General features: G+C 38.4%; 2 protein-coding genes across 7 annotated transcripts in view; one reads left to right on the top strand and one right to left on the bottom strand.

Moving 5' to 3' along the window:
* Positions 1 to 4,483, top strand: part of LRP11 (LDL receptor related protein 11) — a 35,712-nt gene extending 31,229 nt beyond the window's left edge. For all 4 annotated transcript variants that reach the window (XM_084624681.1, XM_084624680.1, XM_084624679.1 and 1 more), the window contains 2 exons: positions 2,392 to 2,490; positions 2,824 to 4,483. In XM_084624681.1, the coding sequence (XP_084480807.1) occupies positions 2,392 to 2,490; positions 2,824 to 2,978 (254 nt within the window). In that variant the 3' untranslated portion in view covers positions 2,979 to 4,483. The remainder of the gene's footprint in view (positions 1 to 2,391; positions 2,491 to 2,823) is intronic.
* A 4,017-nt stretch (positions 4,484 to 8,500) lies between these two features.
* The window catches only part of PCMT1 (protein-L-isoaspartate (D-aspartate) O-methyltransferase), a 50,235-nt gene continuing 32,484 nt past the window's right edge, over positions 8,501 to 26,251 (bottom strand). Inside the window, exons 5-8 of one of the 3 annotated variants that reach the window (XR_014710805.1) lie at positions 20,083 to 20,203; positions 16,703 to 16,788; positions 9,601 to 14,572; positions 8,501 to 9,300 (exon numbers count right to left, since the gene is read on the bottom strand). Coding sequence is in view for 2 of the 3 variants with exons in the window: in XM_084622988.1 (XP_084479114.1) it covers positions 9,288 to 9,300; positions 14,403 to 14,572; positions 16,703 to 16,788; positions 20,083 to 20,203 (390 nt within the window). In the remaining variant the exon portion in view is untranslated. The remainder of the gene's footprint in view (positions 9,301 to 9,600; positions 14,573 to 16,702; positions 16,789 to 20,082; positions 20,204 to 26,251) is intronic. The other 2 variants (XM_084622989.1, XM_084622988.1) reach the window with 2 other exon arrangements.

The raw sequence follows: 26,251 nt of genomic DNA, 5'->3' as shown, positions 1-26,251 counted from the left end.
ACTGCAGATCTGTGCAATATACTTGCAATACCATAGTAACAGTTGGAGCTTTGTGAATTGGCAACAAAGAAACTACCACTGGCTCTGGAACTCTTTTTGGATCTGTGATCTTTAGATGAGCTTTAGGCAGTGTTTTACCCTGATCTGAACTTCGTCTTTGGTTTAGGATGCAGTGTTCTCAGCCCAGGATCTGACAGATCTGTGGACTCTCCTAACTGTAACATGATTCTGCTAATAGGAGCCTTGTTGTCTCACACCATGTTTTCTGGAACTGAAGAAGACTGATCTGATGTTTTTACTTGTGGTTTGGCTCTTATCTCAGAGGCCAGCACCGATGGTGTCTACTAATGCTTCAAGGTCAGATCAGATTACTTACTAACCAGCTATACAGCAATGTTGGAACCTGATCCTGGAGCTGAGACCAGAGCCTTCTGCACAGCACCCTTTTTCTTAGACCTAGAAGTGTCTGGACCCAACACTGGTCTTTTAATCCTGTGTTCAGATCCCTTTGAGATATCAGATCACAGTAGCTTTGCAACCAAAGAGCATGGAACAAGAGGGCTTGAGTCTGTTTTGGTGCTTCTTGTATGCTCTCAAAGTAAATGTGCTGCAGATAGAGGTCCTCAAAGGAGAGTGACCCTCGCCAAAGCATGCTAAGCATCTGGCATGGGCGTCCTATGCCAGGGAGATCTCTGGACAAGAGGCACACCTTTTAGTCCGGTCTCTTCACCTTCAAATCCACCGTGAAACCAGAAGTTGCAACTGAGACTTAATAACTATTAATTGTACAAAGAACAGAACTTTCCTTAAACTAAGCTTATCCTAACTAACACTAAACTACTAACAATAAATAACACTGTCAATGGCATTACTAGTTTCTTGAGAGAAGGATTTGGATCTGGGGGGTCCAGAGAGGTTCACATCTGTCTGCTGCTGCAGTTGGAAGGAACTGAAGGTAGCACTGATTCTATGCCCCCTTTAATAGTCTCATCCTCAGGAGGATTAGAAATGTGGAAGGGTACGAGGGGCACGTAAGCACTGTAACAGGCACTGTTATGAGAAGGTTCCACCATTTCAACTTCACTTACAGCACATCCCATGAGTGGGAATATAGAGTACATTCAAAGAAGAATCTAGTCAGGACAATCGTTAACACTGACATCATGCTAATTCTGATACAACAAGTCTGACCTCAGCTGACAGGACTCATATACTTGCCATTTCCATTACACAACTGACTTTTTATGGTGCTTTGACAGCTATTATCAGTGGGATAGCTGCATATAATGTAGTTTCCAAATTAATTATATTATTTACATACTTCATTTTGTCACCCCTCATTATTATTTCAATGACAGTGTTTTGACATTGACATTGTAATAAAAATTCCCAGAGTCATTAGGGAGTATGTCATTTTGCAGCCAAAGTGCTCCATACAATTTATATGACCATAAAAAACTAACATAGAAAAAAAACCTACTTAGAAACTTCAGTCGTTGAACGCAGTTCTGATTTTTGTGAGGATGCTGATGGATCTAGGCTACGTCTACACTATGGAGCCTATATCAGCCTAGCTATGGCAACATAGCCCTCTAGTGTAGACACAGCCTACACTGGCAAAAGGAGTTTTTCTGCTGCTGTAGGAACACTACCTCCCCAAATGACATTCTCTATGCCAACTGAAGCACTTTTTTGTTGACATAGCTGCATCTACACTGACGGTTTCGTCAGCATAGCTTGTGGGTTTTTTCATACCCGACTGACATAGTTACGCCAGTATAAGTTGTAAGTGTAGGCCAAACCGCAGCCTGTCACTTTCATTAAGTCACCGTTATTGCATCACAGATGACGTAAGATTTTAAGAATACCTTTCTCACATATTTATAATCTCCTGAAAGTATTTAGATACAGTACTATAAGATTTGGATGTTGGATAGGGAGATGGGTCAGAGTTAAGGTTGTTTGTGGGACCTAACTGAATTTCCTGACTTACAAAACTTTAACCAGAATTAGAAATGTCCTGCTTTTCAAGTATTTATAGCTCTCATCTAGTAGTGTTTTAACTGATATTTGGTTACATCCCTAACCACATCTTAGTGAAATTTTTTGTTTGGCACTTATAATCTATCTCCTAGCCAGTACATTGTGAAATCACCTGTTCATGACTGAAGTGTGTTGTGGTTGGTGCATGATGTAGGGGGATTTTTCTTTGTAACTTAAAGTTTAAAAAAAATTATTTCAGAATGTATACAGATCAGCAGCTCTTAACCTGGAGTATGGTAAATTTATCCACCTGCACCTTGAGTAGATTGTCACATGACTCAGAGGCAAATCCATTTCCTCAATCACTGAATTGTAATATTGCTCTCTCTTTTGCCTGATTTTATGCAGCCAATAGTTCGTCAGGGAAAAGGACAGATAAGAACGAAAATGGCATTGTTGTGTCAAGAAGTGATCAGGCTGCAGGGGGGCATCCAGTCCCAGAAGCAGGTAAAACCAATATATATTTTAATCTACAGATTTTCTCTTTTTATTTCTATGATCTTTAAAATCAGATCATCATCAGCTCAGCTAGTATTTTTCAGATAGGTGTGACAGACCCAGATAAAAATAATAAGGAAAGGAGTAATACGCTACCCTAGCGACATTACCGCTAATATATGTAATTTGTATGTCAGTTTCCCAATGTAAGGTGCACAAGATAGTTCAGCATTACTTCAACCAAGCTGGGGTGCTATTGCTTAAAAAATGCAAGAGAACTATAATTTTTCCCTGTCCCATTTTTGGTATGTTAAAGTGTAAACTTTCTTAACCTCTCTTTAGGTGCTGTGCTACCCCTGGCTTTAGGCTTGGCCATCACTGCTTTGCTGCTGCTTATGGTTGCTTGTCGGCTGCGTTTGGTGAGACAGAAACTTAAAAAAGCTCGGCCCATTACATCTGAGGAGTCTGACTACCTCATAAATGGGATGTATCTATAAAGATGGGATTTAGGTTGCCTGTTTTCTCCACTTTGCAGTTTTCCGTAAGCCTCTGCCTCCAGCAAATGAGTATCTCTTTGGTAAGACTTCAAGCTTTAAAAAAAAATCCTTCTAGAAATCTCACTTTAAAGTCTGCAAGGTGAGAAACATGTTTGCCCCTTTAGTTATATAGTAGGATTTTTCTATTAATTACCAAATCCAATTAGTAATTTGGATAAATCCTGGTTAAAAAAAATAAAAATTAATGCAGGCTGTGCCTGAAAATAACCATGTTTTTAGCATATGCAGAAAATGCTGCAGGTTTGAAGGCCCACCACTGGATGGCAGAGTATCTTAGTCTTACACCTCATTTACTCCCATCCAGGAACACAGCTGGATATAGTTGTGTTTCATATCGGATAGTAGCCCAGGATTAGAGTAACTGGGATACAGCAAATCAGAACCGTGTAGGAAAGCAGGTACAAGGTCAGTCAACTCCTTGCCTTGTTCCTCTCAGAGGTGTCAGAAGAGTTGCATTCTAAAATATACACACTGTTGTTCAGCATGTTCATTTACGATCTGAGGAGGATTTGCGCATCTGTTACAAATGCAGCTTATGCACTGGAAATATTCTTGTCAGGGGTTTTTGTCTTTGTTAATTAATAGCAATCTGTATCTAAGCAAAGTGCCACCATTTGAATTGCAGTTTTGATTTTTAAAAAGTATTCCCCAGCCTGCATAGCTTAAATCCCTTTACAGCTAGGATTCAAAATTGCAAACACGTAACATTCCAATGAAAAATATCAGCACATGTTTGGACCTACTCAGTGCCAACAGCACATGTGAGATCATGGGACTGTCCCCTTCCACAAAGCTCCTAGCTTGTTCAGCCTTTTCCATCCCTAGCCCAACACTCAGAATTTTTAAAGAGATACATGCGGTGACTGTGGTTTGTGCTTGAGCCTGGCCCTGCCTTTGTTAGAAAGGACAGGATTTGTTCTAGTCAGCGTTGTCAGTAGTTTGTTCCAGCCAGACTTAAGCCATCAGTGCTATTGCTGCTTCTACTTCAGTGGGCTTGATACTCAGGACTAAACTTCCCATATAACTACAGATGAGACGTTCCTGCTTCTGGAGAAATTTAAGAATCTTGTCAATTGAACCCTTAGCTCCAGCAAAGCTTTAAAGCTTCAGTGGCTATCCCAATACAAATCTCCTAGAATTAGAGCAAGTAATTGATGTGTGAATGAATTTAAAATGTGCTAACTCTAAAATGTGTTAAATATATACTGTGCTGCTTATACCGTTTGTCTGAATGTGCAAGGATGTCACATCCATCAAGAGTCCCAGTAAAAAAATCAAGACAGAAGAATATGCATCTTTTTGTATGTCGGTCCTTTGTACTTCAAGGAATTAGTCAATTTGAATATTGCTGTGGTATACAAATCACTAATCAAAAAGCCCATGATGTTCAAGTCTTGATTACCTTTATGAAAAATAGCGATAATAAACCTACTTTATTCTTAAAATTTTTGCATTGTGTTTATTAGCATTAAAGTTTAAATTCTCGTGTTAGCATTGTCCTCACCAGACACCTTGCATCCTCTGGAGGGAAGGAGAGATCAAAGCATCATGGCAGTAGTCTCTTTCCCCCTCCCCAAACACCATTAACAGGGGCTGAAGTCTATATTTCCCAGAGTGGATTAATTTCAATCAAAGCAATTTAAATGACTGATTTTAATCATATTTTGCATTTATACTTTAGTTATTTTCCTGAAGAAAGGTTGATTTATCAGTAAGCAAGCATTAATCCATGTTGATTTGCAACCTAATATAGTATTTCCATTAAATTTAGTACTTCTTTTTCCTAACCAGAAGAATGCACTATATCAATACACATTTAAACAAATGTTATAGCTTTATTTATGCTAATTAATTTTTACATTTGTGTTATGAATTGTGCATTTCTTATTTACTAGATGATTGATTTTTTGTGTGTGATTTGTGTCAAACTCTATTCGGATAGAATGGAGACCTTTCGAAGTTTTCCAACACACACAAATACAGAGCATTAGCCACCACAGAACAACAAATAATTAGAGAACTTATGTGGGAGACGCAACTTCAAATCACTACTCTGAATTAGGCAGAGCAGAAGGCTTGAACCTGGGGCTTTTACATTCCAGCTGAGTGACTGCACTAGCAGGCTCCAGTAACACTCTGTTGTCTTAATCTCTCCTCGTGAAGCTTCCACTTTGTATAACTAATTTCTCATTGGAAAAGAGACTTTCTATAGACCAATTGTTGGGGCATGCACCTGAGATGTGGTAGCCTCAAGTTAAAGTTCCTACTCGTTAAAAATATTTAATTTATAAGAAGTGGAACAGCTCCAATAATAAAGACCCCAGAATAATAATAATGCTTCCTACTTCATAAGGGTGTTGTGAGCCACACTCCATTAAAGATTGTGAAGTGCTTTGAGATCTACCAATGAAAAGCACTTTATAAGAAATAGGTATTATGCCTTTTTTGGAACTTAACCACAAAAGTTAAGGTTTTTGTTTTGTGTTTTTATATATAGTTTTCTGACAATGAAGACAGGTTGTGTAGAGCTGGGGAGGAAAAATGCTCTGTTAACCTGCATAGTGTTTTTAAAAACTTATGTCAAGGGCACATAGTACTTTGGATGGGTCCCTTATGGGTTGGATATTTTTCAGATCAAAATAAATTGAAAGGAACTATAAAAGGTGCATACATACGAGAAGCTAAGCAAGAGATCTTAGTACCATAACTTTGGTCCTCTCTCTCACCCCAGGCTCCCCCACTTTGCAGTTTTTTTCTCTCACTCCTGTTGTCCTGTCTGAATTAAGTTGGGATTGTCACCTTTATTTGTTCTGTAAAGGTCACATTTTTCAACACTCTAAGAAACAATATGGAAGACAGGTTTCAGAGTAGCAGCCCTGTTAGTCTGTATTCGCAAAAAGAAAAGGAGTACTTGTGACACCATAGAGACTAACCAATTTATTTGAGCATAAGCTTTCGTGAGCTACAGCTCACTTCATCGGACGCATCCAATAAAGTGAGCTGTAGCTCACGAAAGCTTATGCTCAAATAAATTAGTTAGTCTCTAAGGTGCCACAAGTCCTCCTTTTCAATATGGAAGACCACTCCAGAACACACTAAATATATAAAAGGGAGCCAAAATATCCTTTCAACCACAGATCCAAACAGTGTTTTAAGAAGCACGTGCACATCCTATTTCTTTAATTACTCTCTCCTACCTATTGTGTAAGCAACACCAGCCTTTTGAGCATGCCAGCAAGTATAATCAGAGCACTTCAGTTGAGAAGTGATGGTAGGTACTCTGTTATAATACCAAGGTTTTTTCTTCTCTTGGCAGAAATAATATTGCTAGCTGTTTTTTCCTGTTTAATCTTCAAGATAACTCTCCTAATGGCACTAATGTTCAACTGAATCCCACAACAAAATTGGGCCCAGTCTACAAGCCCCAATTCTGAATTGATTGACATGTGTGAATCACAAACACCACCAATCAGTACAAGGAATTAACACAATTAATGATCAGACTTAATATCTCAAGTATCTGGGTAACCAAATCAGGTCAGGAATTAGCTGAAGCCAGAGGCAAATTCACACATTTCTGGTCATGTCCTAAATGAAGACTTATACAATATGTACGTGGTCTTTACATTTCTTTTGGAAACAAGAATGATCAGAAAGTGACAGTGAGACTTGATGCAAAATTCTTTGAAGAGAAAATTTAAAAAAATACTCATATGGGTTCCTCTCACTTTTAATTTTATTTGGCAAAGTAGCAATTCAGATAGTTTATACTGCATTTATTCAAGCTCTTTAAATCCTCTGCATTTCAACTTCTCTTCTCCAAGCCTTTAAACCAGAACCATTGCTTCCTTCACCATGGAGGAATCTCAACTTCCAGACTCTCTCAATGCTACCCCTAGATTCAGATGAAAGTAATGTGGCAAGCATTACTCCTTCCAGTGGAACAGGCATATTAACCCCCAACTGCCTTAGTCCCAGAAGTCTTATAGCTCCTGCAATGTGGGTCTTTTACACAGAAAATTTTGGATTATGTCTACCACCTCACCCAACGTAGGCTAGCTTGTTACACTTTGTCTAGAGAGAAGAATTTGGATACATTTGACTTCTTATTCTGAACATTAAATTAGTGAGAAGAGGGAAAGTTGAGAATTCAGTAAATTAGAATGACAGTGACCAAAAGGCTAAAAATTAGGATTAAGATGGTGTTATCTGCTGAGAGATTTTATGCTGCTGCATGCATCATTTCAGATATTTCACTTCAATACTAAAAATATATTCACAGTTGATTGTCAATTAGCACAACTTTGACATCAGATGCAAACCCATTTTTCTTCACTGTATTTTCTAGAACAAGCACTAAGTGATCAAGTAACTTCCTTAATTTGAAATTAGTCTCCCTTGTAGGATTAATATTGTGTATGTGCTCCCAAGCTTCAATTAAAAGATATGGGGGAGGTCGTATGTTAGACTTCTAAATATCTATATTAAATTATATGACATATTTTACATGGGAATAGGAGGGACTGACATTCACATGAAGGTAATTTACTTGTTCTTTCACATTTCAGAGCCCTTTCAATAATACCCTTCATACTTTCAATGATTAATTCTATCACAGAAAATATGTCTGTTCGAACAAAAGCAGGCTGAATATTTTTCAAAAAGAAACAGTGGCCTCTTTGAACCAAATTATGTAGGTTCTTATTAATTTAGCTCTGCTTCTTTGTAATATAAAACACAAAGAGCTTAAAATGTATTTTACCACTCAAACGCTAATGATCAGGAGTTGCAGGAAGAACATAGGTTTCAGAGTAACAGCCGTGTTAGTCTGTATTCGCAAAAAGAAAAGGAGTACTTGTGGCACCTTAGAGACTAACCAATTTATTTGAGCATAAGCTTTCGTGAGCTACAGCTCACTTCATCGGATGCTTATGCTCACGAAAGCTTACGCTCAAATAAACTGGTTAGTCTCTAAGGTGCCACAAGTACTCCTTTTTAGGAAGAACATATGCATCCCTAAAGCAATCCAAGAGCTATACAGTTTTTAATGTGCTTTGGGTTTTCCTGATGTCATTAACTGCAGCAAACACAGAACATAAAACCTGGGTCTTGAGAATGTTAAAAAAAAGCCTTTCAATTACTCTTTAAAATGGATATTTGTAGAGTTTGTAGTGTAGTATATATTTATTTGGTCAGGGTTTGGCGATCCATCAGTTCTTCACTATTTATCAGCTTTTTTTCTCTTCTATAAAAATGTAAGTTCCCCTAAAACATTAATCCAATTTTTTCCATCACTACCTGTAGCTGGAAGAAGAATGTAGATTATACTGCAGAAATTTGGTGTCAAAAGCAACTAATTTTTAAATATGGATGTTAATTTTATTGGAGTAGTGTTCTGCATTTCAAGCAGTTACATTTAACATACTGATCCTGATCTCCCATACAAGAAGCACACAATACCCTTTTTGCTTTTAACTTTATTTGGCAAAGCAGCACTGCATAAACTGTTCAGTGATTAGGACATAGCTTACACAGCATTTGTTATGCTAAATTCATATACATATCAGCAGTGAGCTACAAAACAATACTGAGCTACAAGTTTCCTCTAATTTCTTGACAAGGAAGGAAAAAACTATGTCAGTTATGTCCAACCTGAACCATAGAGTTTATAACAAGAGCTGTCACCTCTGATGTCTTGAAGTTTAATATATACAAATGCCCACTTTTAAGATAATAACGCAGCTGACTGTATCTACTACATGCTAGTCTATGACACCGTGTCACAAGCTTTGAAAAGGAAGTTCATCTCATTTTCTTAGTAACATTTAGCAGACATCTGAACATAGAGAACCTGCCATTGTGTATGTAGTGTTATAAGGTGCACAGAAGCAATTTTACCAAGGAACAATGGAGCTGAAATAAAGTGTTCAAAAAGTATCAGCCATCAAAATTAAAGAGTTCACAAACTGTAGGTCTTTGCATTTTTGCAGAAATTCATTTCTTTAACAAGATGAAATTTAAAAAGGCATGTTAAAAGAAACAGCCCAAATTTAAACTTTCCATCAATTCTTTGCCAGATTTGCCTTAAGCCTCTAAAAAAATGAAATAAAAACACCACACTTTTCCATGCTGATAACAGTATAACAAAATCCAAAACAAGCTGCAATGCTGTTGGTTTTCAAAAAGCTTTTAGAACTGGAGATGGGAAGTCCACTGTAACACTATGTTTGGGTCAAGATGATGTAGCTTTTACAATTCATCCCTGCAGAAAGAAAATAAATGCAGTTATATTCTTTTCCCCAAGGAGTTCACTTTGCAGTTTTGATATTAAATCAATGAATGTGCAGCAGTACTCAAATACAGCAGCAAAACTTCAGAAATCTCTTCAAGCATTTAAGCCACAAGGAAAATCAACAGCAATCCATAGCACCTTATACTACTCAGTAAAATACAGCTCTACTGTGCAACATGGGTCCCTGTTCCTTCTCTGTAAAATATATCATTTGCTTTCACAAACAAGTCAATTACAATATCAACAGCTTAAAAAAAAATACATGACTACCTGTTGTCTGAAGAAGTGACTGTCTTACACATTGGGCCATTTACTGGAGAGAGACTTGTTTGAAATTATGGTCCAATTATTCTCGGTACCTGCACAAAAGGCTGCAAAATGTGAAACCTGAGTTCAAAGTTAAATTTTAGTTGCAATGTCTGGTCAGTACTGGGCACATCTCACTCTGAAGAAGAAGTGGAGAGAACTTGGCACTATCCATATGCTATGTCTCTATGTCACAGAGCAACTTTATCAGCTCCTGAAGAAACTACTCACGCCAGGGCTACCTAATGAATGCCTTCAGCAAATGAACAATTCCATTATCATGAGGAAGTTTGATTACTGTAACAGAGCAGTAAGTTTGCCTTTGCCTTCGCCTTCAGAGAATAAATGCTTCATATAATGGCAAAACATTTGCTCCAGTTATGAGTAGTCTACCTCATTAATACTAGAAAAGGCACACATTGTTTTATTAAGAGCAACTTCACTAATGTGATTCTTGGAAGAATACAATAGTATTTCAATCAATCTACTAATGCAAGCCAGCCCACAAAATATATAGCTACATGCATACAAGCAAGAGTGTTCAGATCCCAAAGAGGATGCATTTGGAGTCATAGCATGGAATGACAGCATACACAACTTCTTAAAGTCAACTGAAAGGCTTTTACCTAGCAAGACTAGAGTTTAAAGTTTGAGTTTTCTCCTGAAGTTGTTACTAATTCCTAAAGCAGTCAGGCAGCTTCAATCCTTACAGTAATTGGCTGGTTAGTTTTGGGTCTCAGAGAAACATTTTAAGTGCAATGCAGATGGATTTAGTGGTACAATTATAGACAATGTTGATCAAATGGCTAAACTCTGCTACTTGGTTTAATATTTACAACGGAAAAAAAGTAGATAATTCTACTATTCTGGCAAAGCCTCATGTGCCTAGTAGTTGATGGGATTTCAACACTGAAAGATCTGCAATATCAAAGCACAAAGGCAGTATTACAACATATTAAGATTTGACATTAACTGTGGCAAGATGATTTTTTTTTTTAATTTAAAAAAAAAAGTTCTGTCTTGAAACACTGACAGTGGCAGACAATTTCCCCCGGCCCACATCAATGTAATTTGGCACGATTTTGTGTACTATTATTAATGCATTGAGCATATTTAATTTGAAGTTATTTTGCTTCACAATACTAATGTGTTCTTAGTACTCAAATTCATGACAAATGGAATACTGCAGTATAAATAATTTGCCATTTTATTTTTGTTTTGTGCTATGTTAAGCAAATCCTGAAAAAAGGTAAATGTAACTACCTGTAAATACAAGTAAATTTTAGCATGAAAACACCCTTTAAAATTAGTACTATTATTCATATCTCTGCATATTAAAATCTACATTAACTGAATAAAGTGAAGCAGCTGGTATCTACAGAGTTTTACTTGATCTTCAATGTCGAAATCAAAGAATGTCCATGCTAGTTCATAGTAAGACATGATATATTTTATGCATTTGACTTGTGTTAGTTATTTTCCAATATTACAAGAAGGTAATGAGTAGGCTATATAATGTGCTGTTGAATTAAGTATTTCAAAAATTATAAAACTAAGGTCTGTTTAACCAGGTAAAAATTCACTAGTTTTTAACTTTCCATTTAAAGTAAACTTAAAGCTGTGCACTTAACTGCACATAATCAAAACAGCATTAGTTGGTCTAAACTTCAAGTGTAAAAAGGACTTTGCAGAGTATCAAGTTTCAACTGAAGTTCTGAAATTGAAGAACTAATTCTTTAGTATACCCCCCTGAACAGTGCCCAGATTGGTACTGTAACAGAGCTTTTTTGAATCTTTTTAGGTCTAGTTTTTATCCCTGCAAGGAAGGAGACTTTTCCCAACTTTCCTTGATAAACTATTCTAGAGTCTTCTAGATCTGTTAGAAAGGGAAATTTAAGTGAATTAGAGAAACCTCTCTCTTCCTTACACATTACTACTGACTATGAAAGCCTTGTACAGTGCTGATAAATCCTCTCCATCTTTGGCATTTACACTTCTCCCAATCTCCCCCACTAGTTACTGCTTAGCAAAGGTATACATATTTAGTTTTTAGACTTTAAAACAGTCTCCTCCTTCAACCCCTGGGTACTGGCAGTGTTGGCATTTTTGAGGAGACTGGAGAATCAGCACATACTGAAACCAGTACTGCCAATCCCCAAGCATTCAAAAGACCTGATCAGGGCCTCAAAAAGTAGCAATGATGTTGGCTAAAAATCCTGAAATTTTAAAATAAATAAATGTTGGTTTCTTCTTGCTTGCCAACACTAAAAAGGCGTATTTATGGTTCATGTTTTCAAGTTTTTGTCTGCATCCATAAGGGCCAAAAACATTTTTTTTTAAATGAAAACTGAGATGATCAGGAAATAACCCGATTCTTCCAGCTGGGGATTTAAGGAAAGCATAAATTATCATGACAGTTGGCAACAATGACCTGAAACAACTGAAATCTGAGATGCAGCTAGCCTTGATGTCTACGGGAAGAGAAATCAGAGGATTTAATGATCTGTCTTCATGTGCTAGGAGGAATTTTAACTAAATTAAGCTTCAAAGGTATACATTTTCTCTTTCAAATCTGCAGTTCAGACCTTTTGATGATTTAATACTAGTGCTTTCCCGTTCTTCGTACCACCGAACGTTTAACTATTTTCCCCTAGATATCTTGCATTTTTCTTAGTTGAATATTACTCTTTTCTGCCCTATTTCTAACCTTTCAAACCCCTTTGCATTTCTGTCCTCATTGATGTTTACAACACCTTCCAATTTAGTATCCTGAGCAAATTTCATTAAATTGTCATTACTTCCCCCTTCTTGATTATTTATGATAAATAATACTGGACCCAACACACATACTTGCAGCATCCTAGAAGCATCGCACAGGCCAAAACATTACCTTTTATCACTGCCCTTTGTCTGTAGCTCTTCAACCAGTGTTCAATCCATGTGACAGTGCTCATATCCAAGCCAATTTGAATTGGCCCAAAAATGCAGTATTTTATAAAATCAGTTTTCATCTACTAGACCTGTCAAGATATAGTATGTGTATGCTTGCTTAAGACACTGATTTTTTTATTAAACTGAAAAAATCTGTATTTTGACCGTGGAGATTCCCCTTCCTCTCGATTGAAAATCCTAACCTCACTCACAAGTGTATAGAGCCTATGGGAATCAAACACACACATCTCACTGAATTTCAATGGAAATTGGGCACCTAATTCCCTTAGGCTTACTGAGGCATTGACAATCATCAACATCTTTCCCTAACCAGAGACAGATGTAAAATTATTAACCTTTTCAGAAAAGGTAATTAAACACATTGCACAATTGGGGTGAAATCCTGACTCCACTGAAGTCACTTTTGCTGTCACTCAGTTAGCAGGAAATTAAACTGTCTCATGGTTTTATTTCTCATTTATGAAGTTACTCAGTTTTGAATGTGAATTCTTTAAAAGTCTAGAATGCTTATTTCCATCAAAATACATTAACTACAAAACAAAGCCAAGCCTGCTATACAGACTCGAACCATTTAGTGCTTATGGCCTTATTATCCCCTAAATCCTTCTAAATTATCTCTTCATATAAACATACTACTAGTAACTGAAGTCCTCTGAAGATAAAACAAAAGGGAGATCCTAATTTAGACATTTCTAAAACTTAAATGCTAGATGTCAAAGCACTTACTCTCAAGTATCTACAGCATGTACTGTAACGAAAAAAATTGTTTATCGAACACAATTAAAAAGTCAAACAGCTTGAAAGTTATTTGCAGAGCTCAGTGTGCATGTGTGCACTTCAGTTAATGAAGCTAACACAGTCACAAGTGTTTCTACTCAGGAGGCAAAGGGGGACTGCTGGTTTATTCATTTGCATACTAATGCCTGGTATGTTTTTCAAGATGACAGCTGTGTTGTGTCTTTGCTGGATCAGGGAGCCAACAAACATTCGTTTGTCTTCTCCTAAAAAAGACTTATTTAGAACTGATGCGAAATTGGCAGCTTGCTGAATTAGAGAATATAATATGCCCAAGTGACATGACAAACTTTAGTCGGGTATGTTTAAAACAGGATCTTTTGAACACCGTTAAAACAACCATTTGGTTGTTTGATTGTTTGAGAAAGAAGGGGGTTATAGTCTCTTCCCTCTCTATTATTTTTAGGCCCAGGAAATTAGGTATTCATTTAGAAGATTAGCTATACTGCTTCCTAATAAGGATCCTGAAGGACTTTCCTTACTTATGGAGTCTTGAATAAATTTGCAGTAAAAGTGTAAGTTTCTCAGTTATTTCCTGACCTATTACAAGTAGATCTACTCGATAAAAACATAGTAGCTCTATGAAGCATAGTGCAAACAAACTCACAGTTCATCTCAAGTATCCTTTTATATTTTATCTTAGCTACCTCTGTAAATCTAGCAAAAAAAAAGTTATAACTGATGAGATGTTTAAATTTTAGGAAGTGTTGTGTTCAAAACAATGTCAATAACACTCTTCAGCACCGACAAAAAATCTCAAGAAGCCATGAGTTCAAATGAAACAAAGCACAACCCATGCAACATTTTTTTCTGCTTTTAACTTTACTCAGAAACTTAGCAGAACCTCCTCATAGTGATGTAACAATACAGAGAAGGTCACTTTCCATGGTATGGAAGAGCAGAAAGCAGTGACAGCAGCAAAGGCAGCCCTTGCAGTCTATCTGCTTAAAATCCACACCCTTTCACCTTGTATGCGTGTATCTGTGGAAGAAGAAAGTGGAACAGAAAATCACTTCCACCTGGACCATTGCTTCTCTTTATCTGTTAAAGGCACATATATCACTCCCATCAGAGGCTTCATTTTGACACTGCCATCTTCTAGTTTATCATATTGTTCCAGCATCTGGTTTCCACCTGCAGGGCCGACTGGTAATATCAATCTTCCACCAGGTTTTAATTGGTCTATGAGCTACAACACAACATACAAAGATTATTAGAGTATATATGTATAGCAATCCATCTTTGTGCAGTGAATAAAGTCTGGCTTCTCCAAGTAAACAGTTCTACAATATTTTATCATGGCTAATCAAACTGCATACATAAAAAACTATTTCAACTGTTATGCAATAGATAATGGCCTGAGTTACACAGCCAAAATCTATTTTTTAATCAAACTGTATTTGAATGGGATGATACAACTACTGATATTTTAGACCATTTATAATAATTGCCTGAAATGTAATTAACTGATCAGTTATCCAGGCTGCAAATAAAATAATCACTTGTAGTTTGTTGTGTTTTTGTAATTTTGGTTTCTTCATAAGAGCAGAAAATTTATTTGAACAACTAAGTTTAATGGTAATCTGTAGCAGACTCATTACTAAGGCCATGTCTACACTAGAGAGCTTACAACATCACAGATGTACCGATGCAGCTGCACCGCTGTAAGATCTCCCATGTAGCCACTCTGTGCCAACAGGACAGAGCTTTCCCATCAACATAATTAAACCACTCCCAATGAGCAGCAGTAGCTATGTCGGCGGGACAGCATCTCCCACTGACATAGCGTTGGTCCACACTGGTGCTTCTGTCACTTTTTTTCCCACATCCCTGAGTGACTTAAGTATACCGACAAAAGTTCCAGTGTAGACATAGCCTAATTTTCTAAACTTAACAGCTCATTATTTGCGGTTGAGTCAGAACAAGGTACAGTCTAAGACTATGTACATACTATAGCGTAAGTCAGTATAAGTTATGTCACTCAGGGGCGTGAGTAAGCCTCCCCCTTGAGATACGCAAGTTACACTGACCTAATCGCCAGTGTGGACAGCACTATGTCGGCAGGAGAGATTTTCCCGCCAACATAGTCACTGCCGCTTGCAGGGGCTGCATCAATGTAGCTGCACCGCTGTAAGCTCTGTAATGTAGCAATAGCCTAACTCTGTAGGGCTGCTGACCTCGCTGAGCCGTCATGACCATTTGATCTCGACTTACAAAGTTATCCCAGAAAGCAAAATATTTAAATAAAACGGTAAATTACAGGAGGATAGTCTCACTATTTAACTACTTGGCAATTCTTGCACAACAGCCTTTCTTCTATAAAATATCACCTCTTTCAATGTTGAGGGAATGTGCTATTTTTCTGAGCACAACAGGTTTCTAGCAGAAATGGCAACAGGGATGAAGTGTCTAATTTCCACTGTAACATTATGGAACGAAGAAGTTTCTTACAAAGTTTGAATGGAAGCATTTTACTAAAATAGTAAACTACACATTTTTGGACAATTCCATTGTTGCATAAACGTTAAAAAATTTAAGATTTCCAACTGCCAACACATAGCATTCCATTGCAAAAGTATCAATCAACATCTCGTGATGGCTAACTTCCCCACAACACCCTAAAACTCAAAGTTCCACAGCATCATTCACTGCAGTTTACAGGGATTTTCAATAATAATTTAAAATTGAAAGTCTTAACTAGCACTTAATATACCACTACCTTTACGAAGCTCATATTAGATCAGTGTTTAACTTTGCCACTTCTCACCACTCTCTTGGAGAAAAGGGAGAAAAAAGTTTCCTTTTTAGAACCCTAATTCCCACCATTTATACTCACTCAAGTCTGTGTATTGTCTCATTCAGTTCTTGCCAGAAATGATGGTGGACTTCTTTTTAAGGCCATAAACGTCACTCCTTAGTCACTCCCCTTTCCCAACAAGGGCAGAGCACGTTACCCTCCACAACACTCTCAATCCTTTCCAACCCAGGAAGCAAGGAACCAGACAAGTATTTAAACTTTACACTCTAATAGCTAATAAAAACCAAGGGGCTCTATTAGTTTATCAAGCCAAAAAATTTCAAAACAAAAACAACAAAAATCCAATACATGGAAAACCCATTTTTAAAATATTCTTGTTTAGGGAAAAAGTATTACAACATGCAACATCTTCATGTTGATTGGAAGTTTAATGAAAGGGATTTTTTTTTTTAAGAGTCACTATGCCTGTGGATATCCCAACTATATAAATCTACCAGCATTTTAATTAAGAAGCTAATATAGAGAGATTAATGAATCACACACAAAACATAAAAGGCTTACTGCTTGGGGCACAACCGGGGCTGCAGCTCCAACATGAATAGCATCATAGGGAGCTTCTTCTGGATATCCCATTCTTCCATCCCCCACTGCAAGAAAGCAAAACCTTTTAACCCTTTCACAGGGATGCGCAACAGCTGAGCTGAAAATTTTCAAGTTATATTCAGCTGCAAATAAGGGGCTAAACTCCATTTTAAACTGAAGTTCTGGACAAAACTGAGTTGTCATACGAATGTGTGACAAGTCACTTTTTAATGTCGTATTTAACTGCATTATGTACGTAGTATCTTCAATCAATGAAGAATACACACACACCACAGTATCTGAAGAACTGTTGGAGCACTAGAAACCACAGGATGTTTAATATAAATTAAGAAAGTAATCCATTTGCTAAAAGAAGTTAACTGGTTGTGATATAATACAAAAATAGAAATAAGGCGCATCCAGACTACAGAGAATATGGATGCCACCACATCAGATACAGGTTTTATATTTTCTACTATTTAAGAGTGGAGTACCATCATTTTATGAATCATTTTTGCACCTTCTAATCAAAGGTTATAACATTTTCCTTGAGAATAACTAATATTTCAAATATTGGTATTTGGAACTGCAACTGGTATTTTTAATACAGTTTTTTTTTTTATTTAAGCAACACAATAGAGCATCTGTAAATTTTATTTCCAAAGAAATTTAGAAACATTTGGATTTCTGCAGTCAGCATCTCACTGTGTATTTAATATGAGTACAGAAGTTAACCAGGGCTGGCCTGACTCCCTAATTCAATGCCCAGTGGGAAACAAGAGTTCACATTTGAGTTTGGGCTCAGTCTCTGGGCTGGAGCACCTGAAAGCTCTGTAGACGCAGTGTGCTCAGTTCGCTATCAGTCAATCTGGAGCTCTGGCAATGTGAAGCCTACTAAAGGGAGAATATTAAAAGTTACTGAGGGATGAAACATGCCTTTCACCACACACATTTTACAAAACAAAAAAAACAAAACAAAAAAGTTAACTCATACCAACCTCTACCTTGCCCAGGCTCCTACTCGAATATCCAATTTAGGTTAGCTATTTGGGGCCCTGTCTACATTAGAGACTTGAACTGTTACAAATAACTACACCATGTCCACAGTAGCCATTCTGTTTTGGGTACATGAAAGTAGTAATTCTGCCCTGTTTCCACACTAAAACTATATGCTTTTTGCACTGTAGTTGCAATGCCCTCTGACTACCTATCCCATAATTATCAGCACAGACCTTTGAGATTTCGAAAAGGCCTTCTGGAAGTCCTGTGGAAATCGTGGTGGGTCAAAGTCAAATTCAAATAATGTGAGACAATCCTACAAGTCCACTGGCAATGCTGACACCATTTATAAGTCATTCTGAGGCCAACGTAAACACTTAGCTCTTGTTCCTTGCTTGGCAAGAAACATTTATTTTGGCACTTTTGATAAGCAGTCATGAAATACTTAAGGCAGCTATGATGTAGCAGTGGAGTATATTCCAGAAGACTGACTCTCCACTAGCACTAACTGTCCAGTTTTCTGAATTCATTACAATGTAACCACCACCAACCACCATCTTCTCTACTGTATCCATGGCCTTGGAGTCCTGGGTCTCTCCCAAAGAGATCCCAAAATCCCAGCATTGTATCAAACATCTGCTGACTTGGTTTTTTATTTAATTTATTTAAAGTACACCCATTTCATAGAGTCTGTTTCCCCATGTCCCTCATAATTTGACTGCCAAGACTTGCTATACTATCTATAGCACAAAAAAAAAAAAAAAGGACTAGGTAGTTGGTAGAAGCCAAAATAGCAGGTCCAGATTATCATACAATGGGCACATTTTCTACCCTGAGTGATTGATTGTTGTCCTGGGGATCATTATAAGCCAACAGTCCTTTAACTATCTCATAGCACCATTCATCACTACCAGTCATTTGACCACTAGTCATGCAGTTACGTATGACAGTTAGATGGCCTTAGATCTCCAGTAATGGACCCCAGAGCCTGCAAACTGGCTTTGGCATAGCTGGCAGCACATTAGTAGGATAGTCTTCTTAGGAGATATTTTGGTGACAGAACCAGTGAGGTGCAGAAACAAAAGATGTTGGATGCCATGAAAACATATAGCTGAGCTGCATCGGGTGGTACATCACTATATTCACATAGTTAAGTGAATTCCAAGGAACTCGACACCTGTGCAGTGGAGTGCAAAAAACAGACCAGACAGGCCACCTAAGCAGCAACTGATGCACTGTATGACAATAATGGGAAAACTATTTGCACTCTTAAGGCTATTACAAACGTGATATCTGTGCACTCTGGCACTGTATCAATGGAGATTACCATGGTGAAAGTTAATACCACAGCTAACCTTGGTTGAAGAACATCTAAATGAATTGGTGATGCACCACGGGGAGCATTTGTATATGGAAGCAAGGTGAATCTATAGGCATGCTGTCATAGGGCAACCACATGGTGGTTAGCACATAATTTCTCTAGTTTGGAAAAAATCTGGAATGCCTCCACTTTTTGGAGAAGAGAAACAAAAGTCAGAATTTTTGGAGAGTACTTCAGCTACAGGGGCTGAGTAGAAATAGTAAGTGTAAGGTGTATAGTTTACTAGCAATTTTCTTACAGAAGCACCTAGTGACCCAGCACCAAACCATTTAACACACATATAATACTATATTTTTTTTATAATCGAGACTGCTTTTTCCTTGCTATATTTCCATCGCAATAGTTAAATTCAGATTTGTAGTCTAGTAAACATTATGATTGGGCATTCGGCCCTCATTTACACTGATTTAATTATACTGCCTTGGTATCAATTTATATTACCAATCCCTACAAAATACAGACACTGACAGTACATTTTAGAACTAGTTGAGCTGATTACTATTCTAGTACTTTTTTATTTTTGGCCAGTAAGTCTTTCAACTATGACTGCACAAGCACAGAGTGCTGCACTATAATGCTCTAATTTTGTAAGCAAGCTCATTCACACATACAAAGAAGTGGTAAATACAGGCCTGGTTTTAAAAAGCATTACACTTAAGTGAATTCTTGTTCAGTTTTTGTTTTACTATAGGAATACACTATTATGTCAGAAAAGTGCATTTAGTGCACTGACTGTTTTTTGTTTTTTAAAATGCTAGAAAAATCAAAATCATACAAAGGGAAGGATTTTCAAAGGCCTAAAAAGCGAGTTAAATCTTCAAATTTTCAACTGGAGTCGGACACCTAACGCCCTTTGTGTCTGAAAATCTTCCTCAAAGAAATTAAACCAATCAGGTTTCCAAATGCAGGTAATTTGCAGTCAGCTTTTAGTCAGAATATTAATTTAATTAATAAGTATACCATAGTCTTTGATGCTCACCAATCAGTTTCACTCTTCCTGAAGACAGTAATGTAGGATCATCCTTTTTGACATTATTTATTGAGTCATCTACTAACTCTTTGATATGATCAATTCCTACAACTCGTCCTTGGAGACCAACCTGGAAGAAAATCATACAGTTGAATAGTTTGCTAGTTTTGTTTTATTTTAAATGTCATGATTTCCATTTTCTGAGTTCACTTCTTTAAGTAAGTCTGCTCAGTTAGTAAAGCATTACCCCAATCCTAATAAAGCTACTGCTCAGAACCACTAAGTTCTGTTTTCTAGAACCAGTGCACAATATAAGAAGTGTGCCAATAGTTTTATCAGTTAATTTCTTTGTTGTAGCTACTTTTTTTTTTTTTTTTAAAAAAAGATTTTTTTAAAGGTGGTTTTGTTTAAGTTTGGTATCTTAGAGCATTAATACAGATTTTTCCCTTCACTATTAAACAGCTAAAGTCCTACCATACACAACTATATCATCTACTACTGGCAGCAAGAATTTCAAGAACAAGGTTTAATTTCTAACCTCATTTTGCTATGTCCAGTATCTTTCCTGGAAGATTAAGACTTTCTAGAGAACAATTTTAATTCAAAACCAAAAGCTACAAGAGTTGGTTAAATCTGATTTTGTGGTTCTACTATTATCTAAAATTTACCAACCGAGACAGTAACCATGGTATCTGATCATCCCACAAATTTATTAAGTTTAACATATACTAGTTTCTCTACTCCCCCAGTTGAAAGAATGTTTCTCTTTTTTGTAGGGTTATTGCAGAAAAGCCATGTTGAAGCAATAGGTTTTGCATTTTTCTCTAAAGTCCCAAGATTCTTTATTGAGCTTGCTTCTGAAAGAGACCAGGATGACAGTCATGGGCCTAAAGCTTTGTCACCTGCACTCGTTAAGTCTCACTCTTGAGATTTGGAGTTCCATTGATCCAGTGACATGTAGCTGTTGAGGAATTAGGACTTGTCAACATGGGGAAACTGAGCGGCATAGCTACAGTGGAATAATTATTCTGCTATAGCCATGGCAGTATAATTTCCCTGTGTGGACACTATTCCTGAATAAAGGTGTCTTCCTAAAGTAGAGTAATTATTCTGGAATCATTTTATTTTTATTTTATTTTATTCCAGAGTAGAGGGTGGAAGTTATACCAGCATAGCTCTATAGATATGCCCATTTCCCCATGTAGACAAGTCCTTAAAAAGGTATAATATTAGCACACGGACTTAAAACATTAACATATGTTAGTGTAAAAGGATACAGACTTTAATATGTGCTAAACTGATCAAGGCTTACACTAGACCTTTAAACATGTTTGTTTACATGTGCTAATGTAATGTCTTAAAATAATAGTTTAGGCATAGGCAAGGTCATAATGAGGTTGTGATCCCATGGAGAGACTGGTTCCTTGATAGGTGGAAACACTCTTGCTAAGTCCTTCAGAAATTTTATGACAGTCAGGTACCACACGGAAGACTGACCCTCTAAAGGTGCATGATGCACTGAGATCACTGCCAAGTGTACTTTCATTGAACTTAGAGATAGGTTTAGACAGTCTAGAATTATCTGTTAAAATTGAAACAATCAGTACCAAGGCTTCAGAGATTTCCACTTCATCCAGTAAATCTGTCCTCTAGAGACCTTGCTACTATTAAACTAAGATGCCTCCAGTAGGAGAGAAGTAACAATGTTCTATGCTTAATATCCATCCAGTAGCCAGGCCATGGGATAGAGGACTGGGTGTAGGATCTTTCCCTAGGCCTGCGACAACAGTTACCAGCAGTAGTGCCTCTGAACAGCCAGGAACCAGAACTGTCTGGGCCAGGTTGGGAAATTAAAATCAGTCTCACTGAGATCTGTTTGATCTTGCAGAGCAAACTGGAAATAGAGCGACACAGGCAAAGTCTACAATAAGCCTCCCTATCTACAGGATCAGAAAGGCACCCGGCAGGGAGCCCAGGCTCAGTTCTCCTTGTAAATAGAAGCTGTGGCACTTTGTCATCTTGTCTCACAAACAGGTCTATTTGAGAATGGCGCTCCTCTGAGAAGATGTCATGGAGAATGAGGTGTTCAACTTTTCAATTTGATAAGCGTCCACTACTGTGTTCTGCAGACCAAGCAAGTGGACAAGCGAGAAATTTGATTTCTGATTCACCAGTTCCAAAACTGGACAGCTTCCTGACACAATGGGGAAGACTTGGCCCTTCCCTCACTTGTTGATCTGGCACATGGTGTAGGTATTGTCCATCAATATTTGAATGTCTTGACCTCTAATGAGAATCAGGGAAGATTCACAAGCCTTTCAGACTGCCCTAAGCTCTATGAGGTTGATGTGCATTTGTCTCTCTTAGGATGTCCACTGACCTTGTGCAAGCAGGTCCTTCAACATGTGCTCTCCAGCCCAAGTGGAATACCTCTGTCACTACTGTTCAGGATGAAAGGGGAGGTGTGAAGGGAATTGCCCTGTAGACAGACATTAGGTCTTTCTATCATGATAGAGATTACTGGGCCAGGAGGGGGACATGGACAGGATCATAGCCAGGTGATATTTGCCTGGGAAGTATACCAACCTCAGCCATCCCTGCAAGCAGCAAGGTGTAGTTGGAGAGATGCAAACAAGTCTCCGAGATCCAGAGTGAGAATAATCAAGGCAAGGGTTACCATCCTGGACTTTAGCTTGCAAATAAATTTGTTCAGCTGTCTCACATCAAGATGGGTCACAATCAGTCTTCTTTGGATGAGGATGTATAGGCTGGAGAAACCCTTTCCCCAATACTAAGGCAGGAAATGCTTTAGTGCTCCAGGAGAAAGGAGGGGATCTCTTATTGCAGAAGATCCTCATGAGAGTGGTCCCTGAAGAGCAATGGGGAAGAGGTGTTTAGCGGATAGGCACCAGAAGAAGTTGTGTACAGTAACCCAACATTACGGCAATGGTATCCAGTCACTGGTCCAAGGTAGCAAAAAAAAAAAAAAGAGAAAGGTGATTCCCAAAGGGGAGAGTTGGCTGTGGTTCTGGAGAAATGGGTCCATATCTCCCAAACAACTGATCAAAATTGGTGTTTTGAGAAAGCGTGAAACAGTTGGGTCACTGAGGAAGACACTCTCCTCCTGTGGAAGAGTTGTGTCTTCCTGAGTGGCTCTGAGGACCTCTAGTAGAAGAACAGTGAGACTGTTCTTTGGGGAGCTGCTGTCTGAAGTGCTTCCTACTAAGAGACAGGCCTGGTCTACACTACCACTTAAGTCAAGTCGCTTTAGGGGGGTGTGAAAAAAATCACACACCCCAAGCAACATAGCTTACATTGACCTAGTGCGGTGTCTATACTGTGCTATGTCGGCAAGAGACGCTTTCCCGCTGTCTTACCTTCTGCCTCTCGGGAAGATGGAGTACTGAAGTCAATGGGAGAGCGCTCTGCCATCGACTTATTGTGTCTTTACCAGACCCGTTAAATCAACACCACTGCATCAACCGCAGCAGCGCTGATTTAGCATGCCGGTGTAGACAAGCCCACAGAGTACAGATCCCAAGGAATTGCACCCTCAAATCACCCTCCAATCCTTTAAAGCATGAAGGGCTTCATCTGTCTTCACATTGATGCTGGCAGACCTGGTGCCAGCTCAAGTCAAGGCCCCAGGCTTCACTGAACACTGACGAATGTATAGCTGGATATCAATCTGGATCACCTGTGTTAGTATTATTAAAATTAGAGTTAGATATTAGAGTTAAGAATGTGCTTAGTATTTTGACTTTATGGAATGCTTGTATGATGCTGCATCTATTAATCCTACTTATGATATCTATATCCCATGTTATAAAGTAATGTTTAAATATTTGCTCTAACTATAAAAATGTTCACTAAAACTGTAAATCCACCAAGTCAGGGGAAAAGCATTACCAAGTATGAAATACTAGTTCACCACAAGAGGTTATCTCCTCCCCAACGAAAGGTCTACAGACATCAAACAAGCCACTGTGTACAAAAGACTTCAGTCATTGCTTCCCCTACGCCCCTGAAGAGGATACAAACATAAGCCCTCATCCCACCCCATCACAGCTTGAATGCTGGGGAAAGGGAATAAAAATGCCTGTTAAGAAGGAACTGTTATCCCTATGCTGCTTGAACTCTGAAGAGCAAAGATTTCTAAGCATAAAGAAGGGGTCCCCAGCTGTCTGGCTTGGGTTAGCGCAAAGGACATATAAAGCTTGCATATTATAGCTTCCTAAAGATGATAGCTGCTAAGACTGGATCTCATTTGTGTGTAAATAACTTATTTCTTTTCACAGTTATAAACCTTTAGATAGTTTATTGTAGGACAGGCTACAAGCACTGTCTATGATAAGAGAGCTAGAGTGCACTTGACTTGAGCTATGTAACTGGTCCTTTGGGACTGAGAGTAACGTGATATTGTTGTGATTTTTGGTGTAAGGGACCACCAATCATAAAGGCAAGCTTGCCTGTGTGGCAAGACAGACCAGAGTACCCAAGGGGACTGTCTGTGACTCCATGTTAAGGCTTATATAGTGCTTTAGAAGTTCACAATTGTTATTTGGTTGGTGAAATCTAATTACAGAACATACAACCCGTTCGGAGTTTGTGCTCTGTTGCTGGACAGTTTGCCCTGAGGCTGGCACTCACACTTGTGAGCTGCTCCAGACAGCCTGACAGAGAGAACTTCTGCTTCATCCAGAAAGGAGAATGACAAGGTGACTGGTCCTATGGGTGTTAATGGGGGAAGAAGAGTTTCCTCCTGTTTTTATTGATGCAGACCTGAGCTGTTGGGGGTTCAGGTACCACCTGAGTAGCACTCATCTTGAATGAATGAGCCTCAGGCACATGTGGCCTATTCTAGGAAGTATTGCCTCCCATGAGGCAACCAAACCCAGTAGGGCCATATGGGCATGGAGGGGTATGGACTGGGAACCAGCGTACCTGCGAAGGATGAGGTGCTCAGTGCCACATCGAAGAGTCCTGGTACTGCCAGGGAGAATGAATTTGAAAGGAGCAGCAACTCCAGTTCCCATAGAACCAGGAAGTCTCTCAGTGCCACTACATGTCAGGCCCCCCCCCACAGTACCAACTCTTGTCAGACTCCTGATTCTACCATCAGCGCTAGTGGCACAGTATGGGATGCAGGGTGTACTAGTGCTGCATGTGACTTCATTGGTACTGGTCGGGAAGCAGTCAGTGCTGTATCCTGCACTGGTGAGGATTTTGATGGTGCAAGCCTCAGTGTCTCCTCAGGGTTCTGAGACAGCACCGGGTCCTCAGTGCTGCAGGCCATTCAAAGCTTATGTGGTAGCCACATGGTGCACAAAGTCTCAGAAGAATGGTGGAGGGGAGGAGATTGCTTCACCAGAGAGTTAGAAAGTGATCTTCAACTAGAACTCCATGCACTGCCTATGCAGTGCCTCTTCTCCATTTTCATCAACTTTGACTGGAAAACAATGTTCCATGCAGTAAGTCCACATTTGCACTTTTTGGAGAGGAGTGTACAGGGGGATTCAGAAAGCCAGGATCCAATGCCAGCTCCATAGATTTATTTAACAGAAAGACTGACAACTTTGTTTCTCTGTCCTTGTGGGTCCAGGATGTAAATTTGCAAATCATATTTTCTAGGGGTGAGAGACTCCCTGAGTCAGTAGACACATTTGATATGCCTATCATTAGCAGATACAGTTCCCTCACAAGAAGGCCATCTCAGGAAGTCTTTTTTGTTGTTGTTGCCGCCAACACTTGAAGGAGAAGTTAGGGCCACAGCTATGGAATGGATACTATTTTTACACACTCTTCAGGATTTAACACCAACCAAAAAAAAACAACATTAATCTGTTAACATTGTACAGAACAAAAAAATCTTAACAGCACATCAGTGTAACAGGAGAGGAAAAAGCAATGTTAGGCATAAAGATTCCACACATCTTCAAGACAAGCCATAATTTGACTTCTTTTTCATGTCATCTCTTTTGAAGATTTGGTTCACAAGTCTTGTTCCTTCCGAACACAAAAAATGATCACTTGGGCATTGTAGTTTTAAATTCTTAACTACTGAGTTGTACAGACCAACAAAGTCTGGTTTTGGTTGACTGGGAGTAAACAACTTAATTAGCCATTAGTGGACGACAGGAAATAGAAATTGTTAATAGAAGCTAAGGGTTTTTTTTAA

This window comes from Lepidochelys olivacea (genome assembly GCF_965140295.1).
Source record: "Lepidochelys olivacea isolate rLepOli2 genome assembly, chromosome: 3".
NCBI lineage: Eukaryota > Metazoa > Chordata > Testudines > Cheloniidae > Lepidochelys > Lepidochelys olivacea.
This window is presented reverse-complemented; position numbering and strand designations above follow the sequence as displayed.